The 21,872-nt window shown below is 40.1% G+C and overlaps 1 protein-coding gene across 4 annotated transcripts in view; it reads left to right on the forward strand.

The window, feature by feature from the left end:
- LOC132889632 (sorbin and SH3 domain-containing protein 1) overlaps positions 1-21,872 on the forward strand; it is a 117,791-nt gene that overhangs the window by 76,904 nt on the left and 19,015 nt on the right. For 3 of the 4 annotated variants that reach the window (XM_060926328.1, XM_060926330.1, XM_060926329.1), the window contains 2 exons: positions 4,749-4,924; positions 17,082-17,167. In XM_060926328.1, coding sequence (XP_060782311.1) covers positions 4,749-4,924; positions 17,082-17,167 — 262 coding nt within the window. Of the gene's footprint in view, positions 1-4,748; positions 4,925-7,898; positions 7,911-12,934; positions 14,324-17,081; positions 17,168-21,872 lie in introns of all 4 variants that reach the window. The other variant, XM_060926332.1, reaches the window with a different exon arrangement.

Consider the following 21,872-nt stretch of genomic DNA (forward strand, 5'->3'; position numbering starts at 1 on the left):
CTCTACTCGAAAACAAAACCCCCCAAAATACAAAAAAGCAACAAAATATGGAATGAAAGTATTTGATGTTAAGAACATATCTTTTTTATTTTTCAAGAATTATTATTATTATTATAGCATTTTTCACAAATTGCTACTGTCATTTCGCCGGTTTGTTTACATTCTCATCTCATCTCATCTCATCTCATTATCTGTAGCCGCTTTATCCTGTTCTATAGGGTCTCAGGCAAGCTGGAGCCTATCCCAGCTGACTACGGGCAAAAGGCGGGGTACACCCTGGACAAGTCGCCAGGTCATCACAGGGCTGACACATAGACACAGACAACCATTCACACTCGCATTCACACCTACGGTCAATTTAGAGTCACCAGTTAACCTAACCTGCATGTCTTTGGACTGTGGGGGAAACCGGAGCACCCGGAGGAAACCCACGCGGACACGGGGAGAACATGCAAACTCCACACAGAAAGGCCCTCGCCGGCCCCAGGGCTCGAACCCAGACCTTCTTGCTGTGAGGTGACAGCGCTAACCACTACACCACCGTGCTGCCTGTTTACATTCTAAGCAGAAATTATTCTGTCGGACATTTTGTATTAAGTTTTTATTTTTCAAATTTGCAAAATATAAAAAGTAAAAAAAATAAAAAAATGCTCTACATGTATTTCTCAAAATCCAGTGAATGTGGATAGAATAAAACAGTTATTCCACTCAATCTCGTCGTACATGGCTTATGGCCAACTCGGTGCTACGCGCCTCGTTGGCTTTCAGCTCATGTACGACTTGATTTCGTGGAATGTGAAATACACACACACACACACACACACACACACACACACACACACACACACACACACACAAGTGCATGTCAAAATATTGGAATATCGTGAAAAAGTTGATTTTTTTGTAATTTAATTTGAGAAGGTAAACTTTCATGTATTCTATATTCATTACATATTAAGTGAAATATTTCAAGGCTTTTTTGTTATAATTTTGATGATTATGGCTTATAGCTCATGAAACTCAGAAATTCAGTATCTCAGATTATTAGAATACTTCATTTTGAGTTTGAGTAAAACAGTATAAATACCGTGTATCTCTCGGTCTAGTTCAGTACACGAACTCACAATCATGGTGAAGACTGTTGACTTGACAGTTGTCCAGAAGACGATCATCGACACCCTCCACAAAGAGGATAAACGTTTTCGTCCGTTGTGTACTCTAATTGTTTGCAGTTTTGTGCAGTCCAAATTACACATAATCTCACAACACCCAAGACTCTATTTACAGAACGTTCAAATGGGCAAAGTTTTGGAAACACAGTAATGCTTTTGTTGAGTTGTAGCTCGGGAGAATTAAAATGTGCAGAACATTTTAGCCTGAATGATTTTAGCATGCATGCAGCAATGAAAGGAGGGTGTGTTTGAGGGATGTGGTCTGACTCCGCACTCATTACACTGGTGAATAAGCAGCCTTCAGGGATAAAAGTGTAGCAGACCACTGACCTCAACTTAGAGCCTGAAATCATTCTTGTGCTTTAAACCTACTCTCAAATCATTTGTTTATTTTCTTCCTGTGTGCTTTTATATTTAGTTTAAGTATAGCCTAGCTTTTATTCCATCACTAAATGAATGGTTTTATAAATGTCTTCTCTATTTGCACTTTTTTAAATTATTATCTAAACCTGGCTCTGTTCAGAGTTTGACATATTTACTGGTGTATTGTGTACTTTTATTACCAGGGTTGTTTATAGTGCATAATCTGACGGGCTCATATCCAAGACAGCATAGTCTAAGAGAGCATTCATGGAAAATAAGTCTACATTTACACCATGAACTCCATGTGGGAAGCTTTAGACACATTTTTGAAGCATTGCACCTCTGGCCTCTCAGGAATGCTTGGATGAGGGATAAAGCAGCTGTTTCTGTCTCATCAATATCAAGGTGCAACCACTCAGGCTTGAAAGAGAGCCAAGAGATTTGCTTAGTAGGCATTATCAGAAACACTTTAGTCCCTGAAGGACTAAAAATAATTCCCAGCATCCTGCATGGCCAGAATATATGTCGATATTTATTGGTGATAAATTAAGTCCTTCTTTGATTGTGCCAAGACTTTGAACATTAGTTCTTATTGATCTGTTATGAATAGTATAATAAGGGTGTGTGTGTGTGTGTAACTTACCAATATTGAATGCTGATTCTGATTGAATGTAATTCAATGTTCTGTCAATCCAGTGTACATGTACAAAGTCAAAGTTCTAACAATAAAAATGGCACAAGTCCAAGAAGCCTGAACAACAACCCAACTTATATACAAGCTATATACAGGTTGACAGTTCAAGTTCACAGTTACTTTTGGTCATAGTTAATTGTTACAGTGCAGTTGTTCAAAACAAAAGGGCTTTGCTGAGTGAAGTCCACGAGTGAAGTCCTCTTGTAAAAGTCTCCGTCACTTTTCCCTGCCTCCAAGTAGAACTTTGACAATATTTCCGCTATTGCTCTCTTTTCCTGTTTTTCGATGACCATTGGTATGTTTTTTTCTTGTAAATATGCATGAAGAATATCCAGTGAAGTTTTGGTAGCCTTTTGGGAGTTCAGCACGTCTTTCTCTTTCAAAATATAGCTTCCGTTTTTAATCTTCTGCTTTAAATTTTCAGCTTTTAATGAAGCAAACCTCGCAGCCATGTTTGTGTACAAATTGTCACAGTCACTCGCTAGCGTGGAAGTTTTACGTCTCTGACGTATCTCTTTTGCAGCTTTTCCTTATATTTAATGCGGAAGATTAAATGCGTGAAGAATATCCAGTGAAGCTTTGGTAGCCTTTTGGGTGTTCACTGCGTCCTTCTCTTTCAAAATTCTCTGTAAATCTTCCGCTTTTAATGAAGCAAACCTCGGCCATGTTTGTACACAAATTGTCACAGTCACTCGCTAGCGTGGAAGTTTTGCATCTCCGACGTATCTCTTTTCCAGTTTTTTTATGTCCGTTGGTATATATTTCTCTTGTAAATATACCTGAAGAATATATAATGAAGTTTTGGTAGCCATTCAGGTGTTCAGCACGTCTTTAGTTTCAGTTTTCAGTTTATTTATTTAGTGCTTAAACCTAGCACTAGAGCTTCTCTCTTTCCTGGCCGACAAAGAAATGATTGTGCGCATGTGCAGCAGAAAAATTGTGTCATTGGATCTTCGCATGAGCTCCGATGTGTGACGTCGTGTTGTCTTGACAACATGCAATATTATAACAATATTGCACGCTCATTCTCCATTGGGGAGAGTGGCGTAATACATGGAGGATAAGTGATATGACAACAATATTGCATCCCATCACTAAACCTGCTAGAAGGGAATAGAATGCATGTTTTTATTCCATGGAAAAAGTGGCCCGTATGTATAATAATTTCCAGTATCTTCACTTATGAAGATATTGAAGACGTCACTCCCAGTGTTTTCTTCTGACTTGACACGTGTTGTCAAAATGGCGAACCGGTTCAAAATGAAAATTATTTTGATTAACTTGCGTATTTTTGTGTGTGGATGTGTCCATATAATATAAAACACATTACATGGTGGTGCGAAGATATGAAGCTTAAATTCTCATGTTGAAAAATATTTCACCACTCGAAAATAAACTTTATATCTTCGTGCCACCATGGAATATCCTCTCTCTCTCTCTCTCTCTCTCTCTCTCTCTCTATATATATATATATATATAGATAGATAGATAGATAGATAGATAGATAGATAGATAGATAGATAGATAGATAGATAGATATATTATGGGTAATATAATAATTAGTGCTGTCAAGCGATTAAAATATTTAATCGCGATTAATGTCGCAACTCATAGTTAACTTGCGATTAATCGCAATTTAATCGCACATTTTTGTCACATGAAAAACCATTGTAATTCTCTTATCAGCATAAAAAAGTGAATGGGCTTGCTTTGTACCAATGTTTTTTTTTTTATTGCAGAGCATAACACGTCTTGTCACAGCCACTGACATCCATAACTTCCATATTAGATGAGAAAACCAAGGGATGAAAAATAAAGTGCATATCACTGTGAAAATAAAAAAATGTTTTATTTTATTCTTCATTAGTTTCTTTTGAAGAGAAGTATTTACCATAAAAAAAGAAAAAAAACAGATAGCAAAAATAAAAACATTCATCATACGTTCAAAAACGTTCATCATAGTGTGGCACTGTATTATCTAATTCTCACTGCTTATAACTCTACACCTACCCGGTGGAGATGAGCTGGGAAACTGAAGACTGAAGGAACAGTATTGAAAAGTATTTTTCCAGTCTCACCTGTGAAAGGTAATCCCATGTGATCTCGTTTGGACGGTAAACCTGTTGGTACAGTTAAACGCAGCACATGAATGAGGCATCTTTATTCTCGGCTACTGTCTAGACGCTATACCAGAGACGGTTGAAGAATCTCCACTTTGCCCCATCCAATATGGCGGCGAGGATGTTTATATGTCTATGCCTTTCTCCATCACTCACACGTACTCTTATTGAAGCAGCGCACGACAAGCCTCAACAGGAACTACGGGTGACTCGCAGGGCCAAATTAGAATTTGCGTTAACGGCACTATTTTTTAAAATCGCGATAAATTGAGATCGCGTTAACGCGTTATTATCGCTTCATTTTGTATTTCTTATACAGTGATAAACACACCACTGTTTGCTAATCAGGCCTGTCGAATGTATCTGATTATTTTTGTGTGTGTCTTTGTGTGCTGCCAGCCCAGCATGTAAACCGGGCCCCAGTGTGGCAGGGAAGGAGAGCGGCTCGGCTGGCGCTGAGCACGCAGCTCCAGAATGTGATCGGCACGTTTACAAAAGTGTCCTGGAGGGTGGTGACATCCCACTGCAAGGCCTGCGAGCACTTAACAAACGCCATCCCAGTACTTCTTCGAAAGGTAGGACCCCAGCCTTCACTTCGCATCAATGCCTTTGTTAAACCTGAGTCCAGGAACGCTAACACTAAAGCTTCTGTGAATTAGATTATATGCTTTGCGTGTGTGTATTTCTGTTAATCCTGCATTGGATGCATTGACGTTAGCACTTGTATTAATGGTCTGCTAAACTGGAGCAGTGAATGACTTCTCCTTTTAACGTTGCTCATCTTATCACCATTACATTCCTCCTCCACAATATCACTAGAGCGACACTGCTCATTTGTCTTCCTGTGTTCCCTTGAAGCGGACAGTTTTTTCACACCTCACAGATGTCTGGCATAACCTTCAATCACCTTTTTCTCAACTGTAGGATGTGTGCTTTTGGCTTTAAGGTCCAGACACACAGCTGATAAGTGTGTGTGTGAGATATAATGCTCAGTGTCTTTGGTCTGGAGGGAGCTTTGGAGTGACATTACGCTATTATGGTATACCAATATAGACAAAGATGCCATTGAAATGCGAGTTTAAAAGTGGAGCAAAGCTAAAAGAATAAACACATGAATTTTTTAAAAAATTGTATTTCTGAGTTGATTTTCCTTTAAAGGGGAACTGAAGTCATTTTTAAACCTTGCTTTATTTCTTAATTAACGTGTTATTCAATTACGTTTTCGGTTTTATTAACCTTATATCGTGACTCGTATCGGCATATTATATTACACTTATCAGCCTTTTCGGTTTTTAGCCATGTTGAATGTAGTCCACAGCAGGTGTCGCTTATCCACGCGATCTTCACAAGACTTGTGCGAGACTTCAAACATGATGTGTCAGCACCGCCATTTTGAAAATTGTTTACACAGCGGCCAGATCGCCACATCATTCCAATTTGGATTCATTTTGAGATTTGCCAGCTTCATCAGTGATGGAGATTATTCCATACGACTTCGAACTATTGGTTAAATGAAAAAAAAAAAAACGCTTTTGGACACTAGTCCGTCGCGCTGGTATTTACGTCATTACTGTCGCACAATTAAAACGTGCCAGATTAGTTGGCTGGTGGGTTTTCAAAATAATAAATACATGCATGTATTTTTGTGATAAATACATATTATACTGAGCGTATTTCCCACATTAATTAATATAAAGTCCCTGCATCTTTCAGTTTTTTTTTAAATCAAGGCTGAATATTTTCTTCTTTGCCGCTGCCTTTTATTAAATCAAATTTGAGACTTTTGATTTGATTTCTTTCAGCGCGACCGCAATGCATGATGGGATATATTGCTTTGGTTAGTGACCATCGGTTGTACACTACTTTTCGTGATGCATTGTGGGATACTTTGAGTGCACTATATAGGGTGTAAATAATCCTCACTAAGGTTTCGGACAGCACTACAAAATGGCGTCCCCACTATATAGTGCCCTATATAGTGAGTAGGGAGCGATTTCGGACACGGGGAAAACTTCCGGCTTGATTACATCAGCATTTGAAAGAGGGCGCGTGTCTTTTGACAACGTTGGCAGATGTTGGTCACTTTGATTTCCGCTGTACGTTTTACTTCTGTCCTACGATGTCTCGCACAGGTCTCAATGAATCTTGTTTACTGCCATTGCTTTGACATATAGACTGATATATTACAGAGCATATTTCAAACACTCATAACTTGCTATAGCAGTGACAAAATAGCTATCAGAAATTCATTCCTACATTTTATAAAATGAGATAAATAGAATTTTGATAATAAAAATTTTGCCTTCAGTTCCCTTTTAACTAGCATGATTTAAAGCATTAGCTACATTACCAAGCCATGAACACCTGAATCAATACACATCAGTAATGTTAAGGCCATTAACACTTACATAATTAATTTGCGCTAGCAGTGGTAGCGCAAACTGCTACTCTCACTCAGGATCTTTCTACTTTTATTATTATTATTATTATTATTATTATTATTATTAACCTAACATTTTTAGGGTGCTATTTCTCAGTCCGTTTTCAACCAATTATCACCAAATTTCACATGCAAAATCCCTCTGGGCTGAATTAAGTTGCTATGATTTTTGGTGCTGATCTGGATCACCGAACTGGAATGATCCATGAAAAACGGGCTTTTTTCAATCACTTATTTCTCCCACAGTTTTCAACCAGTCATCACCAAATTTCACATGCAGAATACCTCTGGGCTAAATTACGTTGCGATGACTTTTGGTGCTGATCCGGATCCCTGAATCGGAATGATCCATGAAAAACGGGCTTTTTCTTCACTAAGCGTCATTTTCGATCTCCTACCATTCTGGATCTATAGGATACAAATTTCAAGCTTATTTATTTGTATAGCGCTCTTAACAATAGACATTGTCACAAAGCAGCTTTACAGAAAATTAAAGACTAAACAAGAGCTAATTTTATCCCTAATTTATCCCCAATGAGCAAGCCTGTGGGTGACGGTGGCAAGGAAAAACTCCCTCAGACGACATGAGGAAGAAACCTCGAGAGGTACAGTGACCAGACGTCCCGGTTTGTAAGAGCCAGCGCAAATCACCATGACTTCAGTCACAGTATTTATCTAGTTAATATTTCTCAACTAAATAATGAACGCTGGCTAGTAGTTATTCTGTCTGCAACTAAATATTGACTGAAGTGAGCATAAATTAAATTACATGACATTGAATATCGATGACCAGTAGCCTGGCAAGCCAGACTAAATGTGAATATTTAGTCTGGCCTCGCTCGTAGACATTTCCGAAGGGTGGGGGTGGAACAACCCGCTGTCTTTCAAACTCTCTGTGCGTATAGGCCAACGCTCTGACCAATCAGCGCAACAGTGACTGTGACGTAGTCAGAGCGACAGAAAGCAGTGGGGGAGGCCTTGAAATAAATAATTTTTCAAAATGCGTATTAATTAATAAACAGGTTCTAGATATTAAGAAGTTTGGAGATAATGACCACAAGTTTGGAGTCTGTACCACATACTTAACATACACTCTTATTTTTTTCAAGTGTTTTTCAAGGGTTTGCTTAAACTGTTTTTGAGAGTTTTTATTTAGTGGTGTTTGGTGAAATAATTTCCCTTAAATTTAAAATAACGGGAAAATAAAAAACAATCAAAAAGTAATGTTTCAAAGCTGTTTATTAATTCTTCGTACTGCACAAACTAGCCCCATCCTTTTGGCTATGAGCGGAGCCAGCTGGTAGATCAGACTTTTGCCATAGCCGGTTGGCAAAACAGCGAAAACGTCCTTCTTGAAAAGGAATGAGCGGAGAGCCTCTTCCTGCTCATGTTTCAACGAAAACTCCAAGTCTAATTCTTCTAAAACTGATTCCAAAGCGGAGTCAAACGAGCGCTGTTCACTAGCCGTAGCCATCTTTCCTGCTGTGCTTTCTCCAGCGTTGCGCAGCTTTGTCGTCACTCCTTCAAAAGCCCGCCCAAAGAATCCAAACAAAAACCTTGCGTTGTGATTGGCGGGCACGATTTGATGCCCGGGGTGTTTTGTTGATATGGTGTGAGGCTAGACCCACTCGCAGGCAAAAAATATTTTTGGCCGCTAGGCGGGTGGGTCTAGTTTACTAGGCTAGATGACTAGTAAAACTCAGGTCAATGGGTGAAAATGTCCACCCACCAATTTACTGTACCAGCGCCTCACTTAGAAACTTCACCAGCAGAACATATTAATCAGGTTTATATTGTGTTATAGTTTTAACATTACTCATACTGTATTAATACTGATGTTCATTCTAAGAGAGAGCCTGTTAACAGTCCGCAATATTCTCACAGTTTCTTTCCCGAAATAATTGAATAACTGTGTTGTTACATGTGATTTAATATCATGTCATTCTTTAAATGGCATCCCATAATACACCAAACATCAAGATTTTGGTTTTTACACTTATCGTACTGTGAAGTTTGCACATCACTCCTACAGTGGAGACTAACGCCAGCTCTGCTGATTGCCGTGATATGGAGTGTGAAGAAAAGCTTGTGCTGCTGTAGATTAATGTGGGGATCTGGTTTTTGTGACTGGAGCCGCGGGGGTGGGATGGACATGCCGAGCATGCAGAGATGCTAAAGCATGAGGAAGTCAGCTGTCAGACTGAGGTCAGAGGATGGAATTCGAGTTACATATGACCTGGGGGAGGTTTGCTGGGTGAAAATGGGGTACACAAGGGAGGGACAAGGACTGTTTCATCTAATAGTTAACAATGAAACATGGATTATAAAATCAGAGGCAATGCAGCTCACTCATGTGCTCATCAGCTATCTCCAAGCTATTCAGAGTTTAAACAAAGTATCTATGCACACATTTTATTTTGCTGAATTCAGCAGAGCACTTGGTTTCATGAAGAGGTGAAGAGGATGTTGTAAAAAATGTGCACAGTTGTCTGTTATGTGGTTGTGCAATGTGCACAACCACATAATATTTTAAGCATCCATTCATTCATCTTCAGTATCCTGGTCAGGGTCACGGTGATGGTTAGTCTTGTACTTAATTGTTCTAATGTGTATATTAACTAAGGAATAAAATGCAACAGAGCTTTCTCATCTCATCTCATTATCTGTAGCCGCTTTATCCTGTTCTACAGGGTCGCAGGCAAGCTGGAGCCTATCCCAGCTGACTACGGGCGAAAGGCGGGGTACACCCTGGACAAGTCGCCAGGTCATCACAGGGCTGACACATAGACACAGACAACCATTCACACCTACGGTCAATTTAGAGTCACCAGTTAACCTAACCTGCATGTCTTTGGACTGTGGGGGAAACCGGAGCACCCGGAGGAAACCCACGCGGACACGGGGAGAACATGCAAACTCCACACAGAAAGGCCCTTGCCGGCCACGGGGCTCGAACCCGGACCTTCTTGCTGTGAGGCGACAGCGCTAACCACTACACCACCGTGCCGTCACAGAGCTTTCTATTATAGAAAAATAGTAAATGACAAGCCAGTGTGGCCCCACACAAAGCAATGAGCAATCGCGCGCTCTGATTGGCTACTCTACTACTAGCGCATCAGCTCATATACCATGAGTAGAGAAAAACAAAACTGCAGAGCGTGTTGCTGAACCAGCCGAGGACGAAATAAAAACCCTACTCGAAAACAAAACCCCCCAAAATACAAAAAAAAGCAATAACATATGGAATAAAATTGATTGATTGTAAGAACTTATCTTTTTTATTTTTCAAGAATTATTATTATAGCATTTTCACAAATTGCTACGGTCATTTCGCTGGTTTGTTTACATTCTAAGCGGAAATTATTTTGTCGGACATTTTGTATAAAGTTTTTATTTATCGAATCTTCAAAAAATAAAAATAAAAATTCTCTGTTTCTCAAAATCCAGTGAACGTGGATAGAATAAAACAGTTATTCCACTCAATCTTGTCGTACATGGCTTATAGCCAACTCGGCTATCAGCTCATGTATGACTGGATTTCGTGGAATAACTGTTAAATATGCGCTTTCTTTGCAGTCGTCATAGGTAACACATTATTCTTAAATATGACGTTGGAAATTTATCCTATCTTCTTATCTTATTTCTTCTTATCTTATTTCTCTATTAAGATTAAATTAAAATGCCATCTTAAGCAGTAACATCACACTTTAAGCTATTTATATCTACTTTGATATTGTACTTTATTGTTTCCTTTTAGAATGACTAGGCTAGCAAATTTGAACTTTTTCTTTTTTTTCTTATATTTACATTCCTTATGTTTTATCAGGACTCCCTTTAAACTAGCAACGCTAAACTGGATATTCCTGTATAATTATTGATTTAAATACATAAATAAATAAATAAATAACACATTTAATCATGGGGCGACACGGTGGTGTAGTGGTTAGCGCTGTCGCCTCACAGCAAGAAGGTCTGGGTTCGAGCCCCGTGGCCGGCGAGGGCCTTTCTGTGCAGAGTTTGCATGTTCTCCCCGTGTCCACGTGGGTTTCCTCCGGGTGCTCCGGTTTCCCTCACAGTCCAAAGACATGCAGGTTAGGTTAACTGGTGACTCTAAATTGACCGTAGGTGTGAATATGAGTGTGAATGGTTGTCTGTGTCTATGTGTCAGCCCTGTGATGAACTGGCGACTTGTCCAGGGTGTACCCCGCCTTTCGCCCGTAGTCAGCTGGGATAGGCTCCAGCTTGCCTGCGACCCTGTAGAAGGATAAAGCAGCTAGAGATAATGAGATGAGATGAGACATTTAATCATCTTAATAGGCATTTGGGACGACATTGTGCATTTAAAGGGTGTTTGAGTGATGCCTGGGTTCATGGTGGGTGATGCAGTGGTTAGCACTGTTACCTTACAACAAGAAGGTTCTGGGTTGGAGCCCAGTAGCCAACGGGGGCCTTTCTGTGTGGAGTTTGCATGTTCACAGTTCAAAGACATGTGGTTAGGTTAACGTGGGTTCTTGGGCTGAAGTGCCCTTGAGCAAGGCACCTAACCCCCAACTGCTCCCCGGGCGCTGTAGCATACGGTAGCTGCCCACTGCTCTGGGTATGTGTGTGTGCTCACTTGTGTGTGCATGTGTGTGTTCACTGCTTCAGATGGGTTAAATGCAGACATTTAAAGAGAGGAGACATTTGAAGAGGAGACATTTCACTGTGTTTAAGTCTGTGCTTGAGTGTACGTGTGATAAATAAAGACTTCTTGTCTTGTCTTGGGTTCTGTCAGTACTTATAAACACTTACTGTATAACCACGACTCAGGTCCTTAGTAAATTCAGTGATGCAGTATAAGCCCATTTAGCAGCATATGTGATGGGAGGAGTTGCCTTACTTTTCTCACACTTTAAGCATGTTTTTTTCCTATACTCTAATTGTGAGCCATTTTTCTTACTCTATTTTATGAGTATCCTAAAAATTTTTCTTGTGTTTTCGAGTAGTACTAGATTTCGTTGGCTAAAGTGTAGGGAAGAGAATTTTAATGAGATCACATAAAACTTTGGTTCAGAATTCCTTAAAGTCAAAAAGACTTATGGAAGCCATTAGAGAGGCGGTTACGTAAGTGTACGACCACAGCTGACAGTTTGCCTGAATTACTGATGCACTGGAGACTATGGAAGGGGTCATAGGAAACCCATGTCAGCTTTATCTGGAAGAGACTTTAGGACAGGAAACAGTTGCATCTGACTGTTGGAGCTTGTAAGCCAAGTCCCTACTGCAAGTGTAGTGATCAAGTGATTTTAGTCTTGATTTACTTTGGCTTAGTAAGGAAGCAAACTGTAAGGGAATTCATTTCAATGTAAACATTACATCAGCTGAAGCTCACTTGAAACAGTGAGTATATTATGGAATTTATTATTCTTCATTATCCATCCTGGAGCACTGGCATGAGCTCGATCCTCTCTCTGTGTATGATTATCTGAAGCATGAAAATGTGAGCAGCTGAAAAAGGAAAGTTGACTGGAACTGGGGATTTATGATTTCTCTATGGTACAATTTCAGCTCAGGAATTGCCTTGCACCTTGTGTTTAAAAAAAAAAAAAGAAAGAAAAAAAAGGGGGTGCTTTGGATGCCAAGGCTCTGCTGTGTGCATTCCAACTGGAGACTGAAAATTTATACAGCTCTTATATTATATTTAAGAAGCCAATGATCTGTCGCCATTTGGCATCGACTTTGTTCTTGGATGCCAGCTGAGATGGTTAATCCTCTTAATCATATTTTATTACATTTATAGTACTTTATTTTTCATACCATTGCATCATAGTTTCTTTTGATGTATTTCATGTGTGCATGTCTTTCTACTCAGTGTTTTTCAGCAATTAGATATAGTTCAAAGAACAATCTTTTGACTTCTGGAGAGATTTGGAGAAAAAAAAAATTATGAAAGCACAAAGATGCTTCCCGAAAGTATCCGTGATCTGTAGCTGATTAGAAATATTGCTATACTCTTTCTCCATGTGTTAATATGACTTGTAATTATTTTTACAATAAATTAATTATGTCACTGCAATTGCATATCTGTCTGTCTTCATGTAGTGAGAGAACAATCTAACCTGCTGTTTGTTCTGTTACCCTGCATGCCTGCCACTGGATTAAAAAGGTGGGAATGGTTGTGTGATTTCACCATGCTCGTCTGTAAATGGGCGCTCAGTTCTTGCCAGTAACACACTAGGTACTCAGAACAAGACTAAAAACTCCCTATCTGCTGCCAAAGCCTGCATTCCCCAAATCCTCCCCTCTAAGTTCAAGCCTAAATTTACCCCTTCTACTGATGAGAGCCAGGAGAGAAGAGCTGAGGCAACAGCATGGGCCAAAGTGCACAGCTGTGAGGAGCTACATCAAGAGCCATGCCTCTCAGGAAACGATGATACAACAGACACGTATCATGAGCTCAGTTCAGACACCAAAGCCAACAGCTTGCAAGAAACTGTTTGCAAAAGTAACATGCCTGTCAAAAATGGGCCTTTTAATGGACCTGTAAGGAGCACAGCTGAATTTTCAAGCCTGTACAGGAACATGCACCATATCGAGAGACCGAGATCGTTGGGTTTCAGCCCTCATGCCAGTGTGCGTAGCTTGGCCTCGCTTTTTGAAAGGTCAGATGCTGATATCACTGCTGAGCGATGCAGAAACATCCCCCGCCACGCCGTCAGTTGTCGTGTCATGGAGTTTGAGCGTATCATTCAGTGCTCCAACACCACCCCGACACGCTCTGCCTCCATGCCTACACTACCCAGTGGTTCTAGCCCCTCCCATAGCCCTGCGCCTACAGCTTGTTTGCTCCAGTCAGCTCTTTCTGCTGAGTCTTTACTAACGCCAGGGACAGCACATGTCGACAATTGTCCCTTAGTGTGTGGCAAGGAGCAAACATCTAAAGAGGAGACTTCACTCTCAGGAAGTGAAGAGCCACGGGTGTGTGTTGCAGCTTCGAACCAGAATCATAGCTCAAGAATGGACTTATTCTCACACGCTATTGGCAAAATGGAGCAGAAGGACACCTGCGTGCAAAATGCTACAGAGGAAAGTCCCTCTCTTGGTCACTCACTTCCTAACACCCCAATATCAGGGCACCACCACCACCATGATCACCTTCCCTTCCACCTCAAACCCAGCAAATGTAAAGGCTCCTGTCCTGCCTCCTACACCCGTTTCACCACTATCCTCAGGCACGAGCGTCAGCAGGCCAGCAGCTGCTTACCAGAGAAGAGATCAGGCCCTCCCACAAACTTATTGTTAATGGGTCCGGCACCATTCTCCTTACGGAAAACCCTGCAAAATCTCCAGGCCAAAAAGACTCTTTCAGCTGCTAAAAGCCTGGCCAGAGATACTGCAGAGAGTCGAGTGCTTTCATCCAGGCTGCGACCCATCATCCCACAGCGTCTGTCTTCTCTCGAGGTGCTAGAGAGGCTTAGTAATGGTTCAGAGGGGGCCAATGGCGATGACCTCACCGATGCTGAATGCACAGATGCCAATAAAAACCACTGTGGAGGTGGCTAGTATGAGAAACTCTCGATTGTCACACTGTCCATGCTCACACTCAGCCATGGCTGTATTTGTGATCACTCATCCCCCTTTGATCCCTCTCTCCTATCTGCTCTCCTTTCACCACCGAGTGACTTTACTTTCTCCATGTCAGTGGTGTGCGGTGTGGCCAACTTTGTGTGATCTTGTGACAGAATGACATGATCTTCATCTTAATTTGTTTGGGTATGTGTGTGCGGTATGAGGCAAAGATCGTATCTCAGTTTTAATTTTGTATAAAGGAATTCACGTAACATTAATGATGTCATGTATTTATTTAAATCTCCAGAACTTTAGTTAAATCCAAAGGCATTTGTGTCATTCACTGCTCAGTCTTAAAGTAAACCGGAGCACTGAACAGTGGATGGAAACCACTGATACATTTTGAATTTAGTTTGAAGTACAAGAAAGCTGCCAGGTTGGAACTATAGAACATTATTACAATCACTCAATCAAATTACAGTATTCTTACAGCAAACAATATATGTTTTAGAGTAACACTTTCTAACATCAGTTGGCCATGATTGATAGTTATTGATGGTCTGGGCCTGCATACCCATACAGCTATTCCGTTTCATATGGACGAAATGATTGTTAGTTTTATTTTGATTTATTTTCACAGAGACATTCAATTCCGCATGTCACTGTGATCTTACTGTATTATACATTTGCACATGACGAATGTAAATGTATGTTATCTCATACTTAATTTTTTAGTTTCGATTATCTTTTTGCCTTTTTGGACCTACAGTGGCTTACCCTCAAACATTTCACACTCATAGACTTTAACATGGCTTTCTACAGTAGGGGAGAGCGGGGAGACTTGGGACGAGTTTTCAGCTTTTGTAAAGTGTGTGAAATTCTTTGCAAGGAGCATCACATTCATATTGCATTAGAGAGTATTTGCTATACCCTCGTACCAGAACATTAGTTTCTCAGCTTGTCACATGTACTGGCCTTCAGGCTTTACTTTTTCCTGTTATTATTTTTTGTGGGGAGACATGAGACATTCAAGGGAGACATGGGACATTATGTTAGGAGACTTGGGACGTAGTGGGGAGACATGGAATACCTAGGCCTGTTTAATTTTTATTTATTATCAAAACTTGTAACATATGAACTAGATGAACGCACAATGCTGGTACAGTGCTAGGAAAATGTCAGTTTACCCAAACTTGACTAGATGAAACAGTTCCATTCTCAAGAAGGAATGAAATAAGTTTAATCCTCATGCAGGTACACTCCCACATTTTTAACACAATTTTTTAAAACAATTTTATATTTGTAAATGACAAGAGAAAACCTGGAACATAAACTGTCCCAACTCTCCCTATCTGGCCATTTTGAAAAAAAAAAATCCTTAAAAGGTAGACTACCTTTCAGATTTTTCAAGTGTAGGTTATAAAAAGAACTTTCCCGACACCCAATTATTTTTGTTTAGTGGACCGAAAGCTACTGAATTCGAATCACAGACTTCCAATTTTATGCCTTTTTTTTTTTTTTTTTTAAATAGAACAATTAATGAATTTAGGGCCACATGGCCTTAAATTCTCTGCTATTTTTTCTTGCTTCACCACGACGCAATTCAGGATACCACGTCATGCATCACGTGATGGGCTTTCCCCGTTCACGCAAGGCATTGTGGGATACAAATTTGAAACAGGAGAGAAAAATGGAGGACGTGAGTGTGCAAATGAAACGTGAAAGACCGACTACAGTAACGGAAAGCGAGAAGAAAAGATGTTATGTTGCGAAGGAAAGGAAACGCAGGACCAAACTAATAAATATCAGTGGTCAGCGAGCACTTCAGTGTGATCAGCTGTTCGTTTAGCGACAGAATGATGGAACTGTCAGTGCACGGTCAAGCTAAACCTGTAGATGCGTACACGGACTTCCTCTGTCTGCTTGACTGCGTGAAGCGAGCGATTTCATGCACATTATTTGCTCGAAAATCCCCTCAAATTAAATAACTTCCCAGGCACAGAATGGCCTGATATTTTGTGAAATATTACAGAAATAAACATATATCACAATGACCAAATTTCAGAGTGAACTAAATTTCACCAATTTTATGAAATCGAAAGGCCGTCTCACTTTAAATGTTTTCCCCCAGAATGTAAGTTTAATAAATAATGCTACATAGGGTAACTCTAGGCTACATACTTTAATTCCTACCAAATCCCAAATTCACCAGCATACATTACACCATAGAATAGAGGTTGAGGTGAAAGAGAAAATACAAGTTTTGGTTGACAAAAATATTGAACTGCACATACCTTACTGCTCCAAAGGAAGCAGATTACTCTAAGGGGCAACATCTAACTTATGATGTAATCTAAAACCTGATTGGTTGAAATTAATTTATGGGAATACAAACTGTCCCAAGTCTCCCCCGTCCCAAGTCTCCCAGCTCTCCCCTCTATTGTACTGGTTGCAACCCAGTGGTTGCAGCACTGAATGCAGCATGCAGACTGTTTTGTTCACATAGTTTAGTGACTCATTTACTTGTGTGCTCTTTCTAACTGCATTATCCATGTCATCTTTTATTAATGATCCTCATTAACATTTTCATTACTGGTGCAGTGACGGTGTTAAGAGTGTGGTGAAATAGTATCTGAGAGTATTTCCTAATTCTATCCTCTCTTTTCATGCTGAAGAACACTAAATTCATCCTTTAAGATTTAGTTATCAAGGGAACAAAGAGTCACTTTGTTATTCTCAAACAGACTCCGAATCCTCACAGCCATTAAGCCAAGGAGATCAAGGAGAAAACCCAGATGAGGTGGCCCGCAGACGCTACGGAGACAAAGAGGTACAGTTTCATTTTGGTCCATCTGCTTCTCATCCTACAGACTTTCGTGTTAAAATATAACATTTGTATTGATTAATACAGTAAAACTGCTTATCCAAATATAATACTGTTCTCATGGTACAGATTTCTGCATATATATGATCGGTCATCATCAGATTTTCACACAAATCCTAAAAGTAGATAAAGAGAACCCAGTTAAACAAGTGAGACAAAAATATTATACTTGGTAATTTATTTATTGAGGAAAATGATCCAATATTACATATCTGTGAGTGGCAAAACAATGTGAACCTTTGCTTTCAGTATCCGGTGTGACCCCCTTGTGCAGCAATAACTGCAACTACCGTAAAATACCAAATAATAGCCGAGTTCCAATTAACCGCCGAGTTCCCTTTAACGGCCGGGTGTACGCGTGTGTTGTGACAAATAAAGGCCGGTTCCGAATACTCGCCGGGGTCTAAAAAAAAAAAAGCGTCCGAACGTTCTATCTAGAATCTTGAGGCCCAGCACTTTTCTGGTTTTCTGGTGTTTAAACGATTTTGCATTGCATAGTTTTCTACCGAAACAATATGAATGAATGAATGAATGAATGAATGAAATTATTTCTATAATACTGTTTACAACATTTTGTTATGTGATAATAAACATGCCATTTCAATGTTATAATCTTGGTCTACCGTAATATTTCTTGAGGAATGCAACTCCGTAACTTTTGACAGATGTCTTAGCCACCCCTTTGGGTATACCCAACGAAAGCCAGCGTGTGTGGTGACATTGAGGACTGTGGGTTTCCAAGGTTGGACTGCTGCTTCTGTTAAACGACCTAAATTGCCGAATGCATGCGTCAAAGCACACACTGAGTTTTATTAAAGACCTTATACCATTTCACTTGCCCTTACCCATTCGGATCTGGAAGACGCTTTACAAAAAAGGTGAGAGCGTTCTAACATGCATTTCAGTCTGCTCGCGGCCAATCTAATCCAAGGGGCCTTTTCAACAAGTAATCTGTCGTGCAAGTTGGGCAGAAGCACGCGTCAGGCAGGCAACATGTAGGCCTACAAGTCAGTAACCTATTCAACTAACTTTCATCCGAACTTTAAGTTTTCTACGGGGTCGAGCCACCGTACCAACTCACTCGGGGAATAGGCTCATATCGGCCAAATAGGGAGACGTCTTGGAGAGAAACGTGATGCAAGATGACAGTATGTAGCCACTGCAGGTCACTTATTTTTCAGCATAAGAAAAAACCCTTTGGTTTGACACTTCGCACCCTAATTATGTTGCTTCAACGTCGCGCCCTCCATGCAATTTCAGATTGACAGACATCGCGAAGCGCAAAGGGTGGAGGCTGCATGGGTGAGGGTGATAGCAAGTGACCATAACTTTGCAGAGTAATTAAATCACAGTGCTGCGCACAGACAATGGTGTGGTTTCTTGATTATTTTGTAAAGCATGCGCTTAACTAGTCATTAACAGGAAAAGGTGTGTGATTTATCCTTTATCCACCCCGACTGTGCCATGCGAAGATGCATTCTGCGTCTTCAAAATTCCCCGAAGTCGGCACCGTGCTATCTGTAATCTAACTCTAAACAAACTGTAAGTTATACTGGTTAAAAGTAGGCCTATCTGAGAATGATTTTTTTCCCCGTTTTGAGGTAGATTTTGGGGAAGGTGTTTGTGAAGAAGGAATTAATCGCCTGTTCCAAATAGCCGCCTAGTCTCTTACGTGATTGAGACAAATAATCGCCCGGGCTATTATTTGGTATTTTACGGTAAACGCTTCCGGTAACTGTTGATCAGTCCTGCACACCGGCTTGGAGGAATTTTAGCCCATTCCTCTGTACAGAACAGCTTCAACTCTGGGATGTTGGTGGGTTTCCTCACATGAACTGCTCGCTTCAGGTCCTTCCACAACATTTCCATTGGATTAAGGTCAGGACTTTGACTTGGCCATTCCAAAACATGAACTTTATTCTTCTTTAACCATTCTTTGGTAGAACGACTTGTGTGCTTGGGGTCGTTGTCTTGCTGCATGACCCACCTTCTCTTGAGATTCAGTTCATGGACAGATGTCCTGACATTTTCCTTTAGAATTCACTGGTATAATTCAGAATTCATTGTTCCATCAATGATGGCAAGCCGTCCTGGCCCAGATGCAGCAAAACAAGCCCAAACCATGATACTACCACCAGCATGTTTCACAAATGGGATAAGGTTCTTATGCTGGAATGCAGTGTTTTCCTTTCTCCAAACATAACGCTTCTCATTTAAACCAAAAAGTTCTATTTTGGTCTCATCCGTCCACAAAACATTTTTCCAATAGCCTTCTGGCTTGTCCACGTGATCTTTAGCAAACTGCAGACGAGCAGCAGTGTTCTTTTTGAAGAGCAGTGGCTTTCTCCTTGCAACCCTGTCATGCACCCCATTGTTGTTCAGTGTTCTCCTGATGGTGGACTCATGAACATTAACATTAGCCAATGTGAGAGAGGCCTTCAGTTGCTCAGAAGTTACCCTGGGGTCCTTTGTGACCTCGCCGACTATTACACACCTTGCTCTTGGAGTGATCTTTGTTGGTCGACCACTCCTGGGGAGGGTAACAATGGTTTTGAATTTCCTCCATTTGTACACAATCTGTCTGACTGTGGATTGGTGGAGTCCAAACTCTTTAGAGATGGTTTTGTAACCTTTTCCAGCCTGATGAGCATCAACAACGCTTTTTCTGAGGTCCTCAGAAATCTCCTTTGTTCATGCCATGATACACTTCCACAAACATGTGTTGTGAAGATCAGACTTTGATAGATCCCTGTTCTTTAAATAAAACAGGGTGCCCACTCACACCTGGTTGTCATCCCATTGATTGAAAACACCTGACTCTAATTTCACCTTCAAATTAACTGCTAATCCTAGAGGTTCACATACTTTTGCCACTCACAGATATGTAATATTGGATCATTTTCCTCAATAAATAAATGACCAAGTATAATATTTTTGTCTCATTTGTTTAACTGGGTTCTCTTTATCTACTTTTAGGACTTGTGTGAAAATCTGGTGATGTTTTAGGTCATATTTGTGCAGAAATATAGAAATATCTAAAGGGTTCGCAAACTTTCAAGCACCACTGTATCTGTAATCATTTAGCTGCTTGGGAATACGGATTTAAAAAAAAAAGAAATAAAAAGAAATTGAAAATATCCTGTTCACACATCCCTTGTTTTGTTGTGTGTGGCTGCAACAAGGTAACACCATGCTCCAAACACAGTGTTTGTTAACTATTTTTAGTTTAGTGTCTTAAATATAGCTTTGTACTTACAGTTCACACAGTTCCTACTTACATATATTTACGTTTAATAGACAAAATAGATCTGTAAATAGATCGAAATGTTAAAGATAAATGATTCTGTCAGTGTAGCCTCAATACTAAAGCCAACTGTTTTCCTCAAACTACGAGTAGCATTGTTAATGTAAATGTTTCTCTCAGGCTAACCTCACATCTTTCTAACCAGTCTTATGCTAACTTGGAACAATTATGTTTAACTGGCTATATAATATTTCACAAGACATCTATTCCTCTTTTACTAGCATTAAGCTAAAAATAAACAATTATCTCAGGACTAGCATTATGCTAGAACTGAAGGTTTTGTGAAACTAACAGTAAATGGTAAAGGTAAATGTTTCTCTCACACTAGCTATATGCTAAAGGCTAGCAAGAGGAAATGATAGTCTTTTGAACAGGATGTAGTATAATTAAATAATATTGGCTAGCTTTGAGTGGTTTATCAGATATTCCATTGAGCTAGCATGATATTGAATGAGTCAAAGATGAGTTCAGTATCATGCTAGCTGAATGGAATATATCTGATAGACCACGAAAAAGTCAGCCAGTATTTTTATTATTATTATTATTATTATTATTATTATACATACACACTCTTTCAGCATTCTCAAAGGCCAGCGCTAGCTTACCTGTAACTCGGTGCTGTTAGCATGGCAGGCCCATTACCTTCCAGCCGACATAGCAGTAGTGTTAGCAAAGGCCAACGCTAGCTTACCTGCGACTCGGTGCTGTTAGCACGGCAGTGCAGTTATCTTCCAGCCGGTGTAGGGTTAGCGAAGGCCAGTGCTAACGCAGTCAAGCCGAATATTATTATTATTTTCCTTGTGTAATTTACTTAGTTACTTTTAAAATCAACATTGACAACTACACACAACGGAGCGACCTGGCAGCCAAAAATCTCTCAAAATCTTCTGCTTTTAATGAAGCAAACCTCGTGACCATGTTTGTTTACAGATTGTCACAGTCACTAGTGCAGAAGTTTTACATCTCTGACATGTCTCTTTTCCAGTTTTTCGATGTCCATTGGTATGTTTTTCTCTTGTAAATATGCCTGAAGAATATATAATGAAGTTTTGGTAGTCTTTCAGGTGTTCAGCGCGTCTTCAGTTTCAGTTTTCAGTTTATTTATTTAGTGCTTAATCCTAGGAGTAGCACTGGATTAGCCTCATCTTCTCTCTTTCCTGGTGGACAAAGAAATGATTCTGCGCATGCGCAGCAGAAAAGTTTTATCACTGGATCTTCGCATGCGCTCCGATGTGCGACGTCATGTTGTCTTGACAACGTGCAATATTGTAACAATATTACACGCTCATTCTCCATTGGGGAGAGTGGCGTAATACATGGAGGATAAGTGATATGATAACAATATTG

The sequence above is a fragment of the Neoarius graeffei genome, chromosome 7 (genome assembly GCF_027579695.1).
Source record: "Neoarius graeffei isolate fNeoGra1 chromosome 7, fNeoGra1.pri, whole genome shotgun sequence".
Classification (NCBI taxonomy): Eukaryota; Metazoa; Chordata; class Actinopteri; order Siluriformes; family Ariidae; genus Neoarius; species Neoarius graeffei.